This window comes from Nothobranchius furzeri, chromosome 14 (assembly GCF_043380555.1).
Source record: "Nothobranchius furzeri strain GRZ-AD chromosome 14, NfurGRZ-RIMD1, whole genome shotgun sequence".
NCBI classification, from domain to species: domain Eukaryota; kingdom Metazoa; phylum Chordata; class Actinopteri; order Cyprinodontiformes; family Nothobranchiidae; genus Nothobranchius; species Nothobranchius furzeri.
This window is the reverse complement of record NC_091754.1, coordinates 61,516,901-61,526,568: the sequence shown is the minus strand read 5'-3', so window position 1 is coordinate 61,526,568 and position 9,668 is coordinate 61,516,901. Positions and strand designations below refer to the sequence as shown.

At 43.7% G+C, this 9,668-nt stretch overlaps 1 protein-coding gene across 1 annotated transcript; it reads left to right on the top strand.

The window, feature by feature from the left end:
• Positions 1-1,005: 1,005 nt before the first annotated feature.
• si:ch211-63p21.8 (kelch-like protein 33) lies at positions 1,006-8,809 on the top strand. The gene is made up of 4 exons (XM_015946583.3): positions 1,006-1,939; positions 2,039-2,987; positions 3,059-3,229; positions 8,138-8,809. Exons 1-4 carry the CDS (start codon positions 1,132-1,134, stop codon positions 8,655-8,657), a joined length of 2,448 nt encoding a protein of 815 aa, XP_015802069.3. The 5' UTR covers positions 1,006-1,131; the 3' UTR covers positions 8,658-8,809.
• Positions 8,810-9,668: the final 859 nt, after the last annotated feature.

Genomic DNA, 9,668 nt, shown 5'->3' with positions numbered 1-9,668 from the left:
CCAGTCACTAAAACGAATGTAAGTCAATGACGTGTGTGTGTGTGTGTGTGTGTGTGTGTGTGTGTGTGTGTGTGTGTGTGTGTGTGTGTGTGTGTGTGTGTCATGTCATCCGAGCTCCAACCAGCGACAAGAAAGGAATGCAAGTCAATGTGGCTAAAAAGGTTATTTTCCAATCCGCTTAGCCTTACACCCTGAATCGCACATATGTTGTACTGCAATTTAAATGAAAAGTAATGACGGGTGTTTCAACCACGCCAGCGACCTACTTTGAGATTTATCAGCTTGTAAAAGTGTAGTTATCAGCTCAATCACTTTAGCTTCAGTCTCTTACCACGCTTCATATACGCCCAGTCCAGTGATCACAATGTATTATGTACACCTCCTTTTGTTTTTCCATCTCCTCCATGATCTCCACCGCCACGCACTTCAGCTCCTCATTGCTGGCAGTTCTCTTCCTGTTTCGACATGATGTAGCCTCCCAACACGGGTTAGGTTCCAGGCCATGACAGCATCTGCAGCAGCAGCAGCTCACCCAGCCAATGGCTGCTAGCGTCCAGGCTGCAACCGTATCTGCAGCAGCAGCGGTTCTTGCCGATCTGGTTGTTGAAACTTTTATTGGTACCAACCACTAGGAACTTCATTGATTGCTTTAGTTTCAGCCTCCCATATTGGTTCCAGTGTCTCGTTATTAAACGGTATGTTGATGGGCACAAAAATACATTTGCTATAAGCGGATGTGCAATCTCCTTTTATTTAATTTTCAGGCACTAATCTCAAATTTGGACTCGCAGCCTGAAACTATCAGAAAAGCACTTTCTCAGCAGCATTCTCTTTCCTAGAGCTCAAGAAAACCAGATTGTTTTCAGTGCAGCAATATTCCCATCTCCATCATCCAACACCTCTTAGTCTCCATGTCGAGTTTGTTGTAGTAAAATCTCTCTGACCCAGAAACTATAAATAGTTGCTTGTTTATGTAGCAAAAGGCAAGACTAGTGCGAGACAGAAGACATCTGAAAGCAAGAACAGCTTTGCAGAGGAATTAAAATCATCACAAGACTTTGTGGTGGATGCTGTTGGTAAATATAAATAATACAAGCGATCTTTTAGAGCAGGAAGAAAATAACAATCAGCATGGAGTTTACCCGGCGTTACCTTCCAGTGGACTGGGAAGAGCGATGGAGGAAAGAGAAGGAGAGGAAGAAAAAGGTGATTGAAGAAGGTGGAGCAGGGGTAGAAAAGGATAACCGTGAACTGAGGGGGATTGTTGCTTACAATGACTCCAGGATGGGTCTGATTAAAGGGAGCGTGTCCACGGATGCGTCAGAAGAAAGCATGAGTGGGACGAGTCAGGAAGCATCTGGGGGGCATGTGAGTGAACAGGCTTTTCGGGGTGAAGGGAACATTTTTCACTTTTGCTGCTGCAAAGTTTTCCCCAAAGACGTTTTTGTTACTCTGAAAGACTTCAAGAATTCATCCCTTCTGACCGACCTGAGTCTGATGACTGATGATGGGAGCAGCTTGGACGTGCACTCTGTTGTCCTGGCTGCTGTCAGCACCTTCGTTCTGGACAGGCTGAAGGAACATTTAGACAACACTCACGAGGAAGGCTTCAGCAAGTGGTCAGTGCTCGTGGGTGCTGAGGTCGACCGTGTCGGGCTTCAGGCGGTTGTTGAGTTTGCTTACAGCGGAGATGTGTCATCTTTAAACAAAGACAATTTTACCAAAATAAAAGCTGCAGCTCAAGTCCTGCAGGTGCCACCACTGGTGCAGCTCTGCAACAAACCCATGACGGAAAATCTGACTGGGTTTTCTAAACAGGAGCAGCCAAGATTATCCGTCAACGACCATTTGAAGGTTTCTCTTGAGTCCATTGAGCGACTGTGGATGGATAAAGTTGGATGTGATGTAATTCTGGATGTGAATGGCAGTCTTTTTCATGGTTAGCTAGCACGGCATTAGACTAATGAGGACAACATTTGGGTGTTCTGGTGAAAGTGTGACAGTGGCCAAAGTTTACGTTTCTTTTGTCTGTCTACAGCTCACAGAGTTATCCTGGGAGCGTGCAGTGAGTACTTCCGTGGAATGTTTACCTGTGGAATGAGGGAATCTAATCAGGCATGCATTGCCCTTCCCTTCCTGTCAGCTTCTGACTTAGAGGCTCTGATCTGTTGCTCCTACACAGGGATCCTTCCTCTCAGCTGGGATTGTGTTTTTGAGCTTACCTGCACGGCCCTCCAGCTTCAGTTCCAGCCTGCTCTCCTGCTTTGTTTCAACTTCATGCAAGATCAAATGCAGGCTAGCTCCTGCCTGGATGTGGCATCTTTCGCTGAAGCATACGGGATGTCAGAGCTCCTTGAGGAAGCCAATGACTTTGTACTGAGGAATTTCAGGGAAGTGTCGGCCACAGAGAAGTTTCAGGACCTGTCGGCCGAGAAGCTTCTGGAGTTCCTTCGCTGTGATGGTCTGTGCGTGCCCTCAGAGTTGGCCGCATTTCGAGCGGTAATCTCATGGATTGGGGCTGATCCTGAAGAAAGACTTGCCCAGGCTCCTTCACTGATGACCGGAGTTCGCTTTCCATTGATGACTTTTAGAGAGTTCAGGGAAGTCAGAGCCATCAACTTGCGTATGGAATGCGTTGCAGACAAAGAAGTGGAACTCTACGGTTCCGCGCTTAAGGAATTTGGTTTCGGTGTACCAAACTCTGAGGATTGTTGTCGAGTCAGGCGACCCAGAAATGTCCTAGCTGTGATTGGTGGAGACCAGCTAAATCAAGACGTGGGTCAACGTGTACCAAGCAGGGAGATTTGGTTTGCTAACAGTCTACGCAATGGCACAGGGTTGGTGAAAGACATAGAGTGGAAGAGGCTTGGTGAGATCCCAGAGAGGTCAAAGTTCAGACATGGAGCGGCAGTAATGGATGGCATGCTGTATGTCGCTGGAGGATGTTATTTTTATGCAAAGGATGACATCATGAATTCAGCCTACAGGTAAAGAAATATGAATGTTTTCTAATATCAGTTTTGTTAAAGAAGGACTCCCTTGGTTGTCTTGCATGTAGTTACGACCCCATGAAGGAGCGCTGGAAGAGGCTGGCGGACATGCAGGAGTCGAGAAGTAACTTCTCAGTGGTGGTGCATGAGGATCACCTTTATGCTATTGGGGGGGACAAAGAGCTCAACACCAACACCCACGCTGTGGAGATGTACACACCAGAAACAGACACTTGGAGGTAATGTCACAGGTAGTAGACAAGTTGGCGTACTATATTAATGTTTTAATAGAGAGGGTGGATGATGTCACTTGTGTATCAGACCACACTCATTTTAATGTTAGTAAGTAAACACAAAGTGCAGTTTTCTAACTGGGTTTTCATTCATTAAGTTCAGAATCAGCTTTATTGTCAATGCCCTAGCGTCCTGAAGCATAGAAATGTGTCTCTGCATTTCAGCCTGACCAAGGTTAAACACACAGGCATGTAGATAACAGATACAGGCAGCTGTTAAGGCGCTCCCCAGCAGCCAAACATTTTCCACCGCAAGATGGCTGGGCTAAGCCTCAGAGGTGGTGTAAGGAGATCGGAGCTCCAGAAGAGGAAGTATTTTGCAAATGTCCTGCAGGCGGGAGGCCCCCAGGTCCAGCTATGACATGGTTGGAGGATTATAGCTCCACATTGGCCAGGGAGCGCTTGGAGATCCCACTGATGGAGCTGACGGAGATTGCCGGGGAAAGTGAGATTTTGCACTCTTTCCCATCATGCCCAGGCCACACAATGAGGCGATCATATCTAATCACAGCATAGTCTCATCTGGCTCTTGCTTTCTAGAATGCGGGTGGCAGCTCTGCTACTTTCCTTCTCACCTTTTTTGAGAAGTCGTCGTTGTTATAAATGGTGGAGGTCTTTAGCTGGCCCAAGGATGAGCCAAACTCAGATAAGCAGGAGAAAACAAACTGATGAACAAATTGATTTTAATCAAGACTTTAAAAATAATTCGGTGGACTGAGGAGCCAAAAGTGGATCTGAAGGTCTCGGTCCATCTGGAGTAAAACACTAAATCATGCTAAAGGTCAATCATGGTGACTGTAGAGTTACGGTATAGGGATGGGTACCTTTGACATTTGAATCGATTCGGTACTAACCCTAACCTAGGAGTCGATACCGGTACTTAACGGTAACAATTTTAGATACTTTTGAGTGTTTAATATTTTAATTCTCTTTTATAATTAAATATATATTTTTCTCAATATATAACCATATTTGATAAATATCAGGATAAATAACATTCAACTGTTTGTATTTTAACATCGTCCTTGTAGTTTTATAAGCTGATAATTAAACTGAAGCAAACATCTTTACTGTGAACTAAATTTACTGTGTATCTTCATTCCTTTTGCCGTCCTTTTTCATTTGATTTTTCCTACTGGGAAGTTAGAATTTCCGAGGAGAGAGCGAACGCACCATTAGCTGATAACAATGGCAGCAATGGAAGCTAACATATCAAGCTAATGTTATCTTAAACAGTTTATTTAGCTGCTGGAGCAGATTAAAACGATGATGCCTCACACTTAGATCGTTGTCGCTGGTTTCATCATCACCCAATCACCCGTCGCATTTAGTAAAGTGAAGCCAAACTTTAGAGCGCGTTCATGTTCTTCTTGACAGAAATTCAGAGTTCCGAGGAGAAAGCGAACGCACCATTAGCGGAATTGAAGCTAACATATCAAGCTAACGTTATGTTAAACATTTTATTTATCTACTGGAGCAGATTAAGATGAGGATGTCTCAATTAGATCGTTGTCGCTGGTTTCATCATCACCCAGTTACCCATCACATTTAGTGAAGTGGACCCAAGCTTTAGCGTGCGTTCTTTCTACCATGCTGCTCTGTTTACAACTGGCTCGCAGCGACCGACGACATAACGCTCTTGCGCATGCGCAGCTGTCTAGGCAAGTTCTCGTTGTGAAGGACGGGTACCGAAACGAGCAGTGTTGCCAACTTAGCGTCTTTGTCACCATTTCTAATGACTTTTCAGACCTCCTTAACGACTTTTTTTCAAAAAAGCGCCTAGCGACAAATCTGGCGACATTTCTGACCCCCCTCAGCTGCTTTGACTACAACTTTGTTGACGACTTTACCTGCAGATTAGCGATGCATCTGAAGCGACAGGACCGTCCTTCCTTCCAGAGGATCAGAAAGAAAATGATCTGCGCATGTGCTTGCAGCATGATCACGCTATCCCCATTGACCAATCAAACATTTTGTGGGTTTTCACAAATCCATTATTTGAGATAGCCATGGAGCTACATAAAGGGCGACCGCCCCTTCCGCCATCTTGCCGCATTTCGGCAGCTAAGCTCGGCTGGCACTGGCAGGCAGCATCGCACTCACACATGGCTTCTCGCACCACCTGTGGTGCATTCAAGGAACACTGGAACTCTATGATGAGTTCAATAACATAGCACATTTAAAACTTTTATAAAAAACAGAATAATACTGTAAGTCATTGGCAGGTCATTGGCAGCTTGCATGTAACGTTTCTGAATACTAAGTGCGGCCTGCTTCTTTTTACACAAAAGTATTAAAAACAACAAAACCAAACAAAAACAATATATATATATATATATATATATATATATATATATATATATATATATATATATATATATATATCTTTTAGGTCAGTATATAGCACTGAATCACAACAGAATACATCTCAAGGCACTTGAAAACTACAAGAGAAAATTCATTTTAATTCAACCATACATACATTCCTATCAATTTAATATTTGTGTGTTTACGAGTTCCATTCTCTTCAGACAAAATAGAAATATTCCTTCCATTTTCTGTGCCATCTTTCCTTGATGTTTTAAAGGCTGCTGTTTTGTATTCTATGGGGTTTTCATTTTAATAAAATATTTAAAAATAAATTAAATATTTTTTTAAATAAAATCACGCGGGTTTTATTTGATTTACTCTACAAGACCGGTGACGTCATGACACAAACGTGGTGACGTCATCATGCAAACCAGATGACGTCATTGTGTTGTATGCTAATTAGCACGTGACGTCATCTGGCGACATCTAGCGACTTTGGGGGGGAACTTCAGCTACTTTCAGTCAAAAACAGTTGGCAACACTGGAAACGAGGCACCGTTTCAAATGACGTGACTCGGTGCTCAGTCGGTACTATGGAATTCGGTCGGTACCTTCAAAAGTACCAAATTTGGGACCCATCGCTAGGTATGAGGTAGCTTTGCTGCTTCAGTAACTGGACTACTTGCTGTAACTGATGAAACCAGGAATTTGACTCTCCACCAGATAATCCTTAGGCAGAATATTTGACCTTTGACCCTAAACAAGTCGTTCAAGCTGGAAAACCCTCCACTGTAGCTGAATTCAGGTAATTCTATAAATAATTGCTTGACATCGATGTGAGAGACCCTGTGCCCGTTCTAATCCTTGATAACAGTCGTTACAACCAGTTGGTGACTTTATCGACCTTGGGCCTAGTAGTGCTGTAGACATGTGTACTTGTTATTTTGATATTTGTAAATGTAGCCTAAAACTGTCACTATTGCACCCTCTTCAGGTAAAATTCACACTACATTGATGAAGAGGATCTTTATTGACATATTTTTTTATCTTTGTGTGCATGCATGAGTGATTGTGTGGCAAGAAAACACAATACGGCCTGCTTTCAATGCACAAAGTACACTTTCAAGAAAGATGATCCCCAAAATAAAAGCACTTTAACATCTAAAGACAAAAGGAGTTATAGAGAGAAGCCTGAAATCTGCTTTGAAGACCAAAATAAAGTTATTCAGAGCCAGTACGGCTCTGGGATGATGAAAAACGTCCGATTTGCCGGAGGGTCTGCAGGGGAGACATTTATCCCTGTTTAAATTAAAGGCTTTCAAGAGTCTGGAATCCTAAGATGAGTTTTTTCAAGGAAAGTTGGGCCGATCTCTTCTGCTAAACAGGAAGGTCATGCTAATAGCAGCAGTTAGCTCCAACGAGCAGAGTTTCAGCGTTACCCACATTAAAGAAACCTCACTGTGACTGCACAGGTTAGCCTTCATTAATCAGTGTCCTTGTTCATTTATTATTCTAACGACAGCGGGTTGAGACACCTGAATCAGAACGCAGAGACAACATGACTCAGTGGATTTAGAAATGGACGAAGATGAATGTTTTTGAAAACGCCTTCTCTAATTAACAAAAAGTCACATTCCATGGACAAAATGAGCCTCACAAACTGTCCGTTGCTGCAGGAATCCGGCATCCATCCAGAATCGGGCTTTCTTTGAAGATTCCGGCTCGCCCGCAACCCTCTCTTTCATATTTTGCGGTATTTTATTGGAGAAATTCCAATAAACCTTTTTTCAAGCCTCCCACGGGCCAAACAATCAACCACACAGCAAGATGATTCATCGGCTTGGCCACATCTTGCTCCAAACGTGCAAAACAATCAGATTATAGGCAAAATATGTTGTTTCTTGCCATCCAATACCATGATGCAATGCAAGAATAGCTTGCCACTCTCGGTTCGCTCGGCCACATCTACTAATCTGTTTGAATCTGGTCTTAAAACCCACGACTTCACCATCGCTTTTGGTCCTTGACCCTATGGACAGGACTGTGGCTAGCTGCGGTTGTTAACAATTTTATCGTTTAGTTGTTTGTTCTCTCATTTGAATTTTTTTTAGTATTTTTATGTTTTTTAGCTATGTTTTTAGTTGATTTGGTGAATAAGGTGGAATCCTGCCAGTGCAAACTGTGTGATGCGTTTGTGTGAAACCGAAGCCAAATTCCGTTATCGTGCAAAAAGTTTGACAGATCTACCTGATTCTGATTGGTCAGTAAGAAAATATATAAACTAAATACATAGAATCTAAACAACCCAAACTGTGCCCGCGTTTTCAAACTTTATGTGGCTGCAGTACCAAAGGTTGGACAGCAGATGTCACCATTTCCCTAAAAGTCCATTTCCAGTTCAACTACTCAAAGTGTTTGTTTAGCACGTTAGAAGGAAACAGTACTGGTTATTTCAGACATGATGACAGATGGTAAAATCATTCCCTCCATCCATGCATGAATGCTAAACTCACTTTTTGATGCGTGCTGTCTCTCTGCTCACAGCTTCGTTCAGCCTCTGGACCAGGCTCTCAGTGGATATGGTGTCACATCTATAAATGGAGCCATTTTTATTTCTGGAGGTTTCAACTGTAAGTACGTGTGTCTGGCTACCATGTTCCTGTACCACCCAGAGAGAGGAGCCGTCTACCTGGCAGACATGACCCATGACCGAGCTCAACACTGCATGGAAGCCCTGCAAGGACATCTGTACGTGGCTGGTGGGGTGTGCAACTTCAGGGAGTTTTATGCTGACCAGCCAGCCTGTGAGGTTTACGACCCAGTGGCAGACTCCTGGGCTAGTTTTGCGTCGCTGCCTGCTCCCCATGTTGGTGCAGCCTCAGCCGTCCTGGAGGATAAGATCTATGTACTGGGAGGATACGCCCAGGATGACTACAGCGAGTCTGGACTGGTGCACCGCTTTGATCCCAGCGCACAGCGATGGGAAAGTGTGGGCAAACTACCAGGAGCTGTTACTGACATCAGGGCCTGTGTGCTCCACCTGCCCCAGCACTTCAGAGAATAAATGGTTAGTAAAAACCACAGAGCCCTATAAATGTGCACCAATCAGAGAGCATAGCTCCTGGAATGAAAAGCCTCAGGGTGACAGATGCCGATTATCTTGTTGCTGTATTAAACCAACACATTCTACTTTACATTGGATTTGACGCTGTATCATCACAAACCGCTGCTTTGTTTGAAATAAAACTAGAATTAATCATTGTTTTATGGCGGTATTTTTAGTCCTTCGTGACTGGGCTTTGTGTTTTTTGAAGATCCACAAATCCACTTGGAGTCGGTGCACGATCAAAAACTTTACTAGTTTAGTTATGAAAACAGTCCAGACTCTAGCAACAAAAATATTTTACAAGTAATATTTCAGGCCACTGCCCTCCCTTAGACAACCACAAGACAACATACCTGTCAGCAGAGGTGTGGCCAAGTCACTGCTAAGTAAGTCTTTCCAGTCAAGTCTCGAGTCAAGTCCAAGTCAACAACAACCAAGTCCAAGTTGATACCAAAGTCGAGTATCTGGAAGTCCAAGAATTTTCAAGTCATAATCAAGTCATCTGCCCAACTTCAGTGTAGTGACAAAGCTTCATTTATTTGCTCCAACAGGCAGAAACTGGTGATAAACAAAGAGCTGCTGCATTTAGCAGGAAATAAAACCCAGAACCAAGAATGGGTCATGATTTTTCTTCATGTCGTGCCACTTTTGTGCACAATGCTCAAGTCATCAAGTCAACAGATGCAAGTTGATTCAAGTTGCACGTCATTGGCGTTCAAGTCAGTCAACTCGTACGTTTTTATAGATTTCATCAAGTCAAGTCAGAAGTCATTAAAAATAATGACTCAAGTCTGACTTGAGTAAGGCAGCAGTAGCTCAACAGGTTGAGCGGGTTGTCCAGTAATCGGAAGGTTGCAGGTTCGATCCCGGTGTCCTTGAGCAAGACACTTAACCCACCTTGCCTGCTGGTGGTGGTCAGAGGGACCGGTGGCGCCTGCGCTTGGCAGCCTCGCTTCTGTCAGTGCGCCC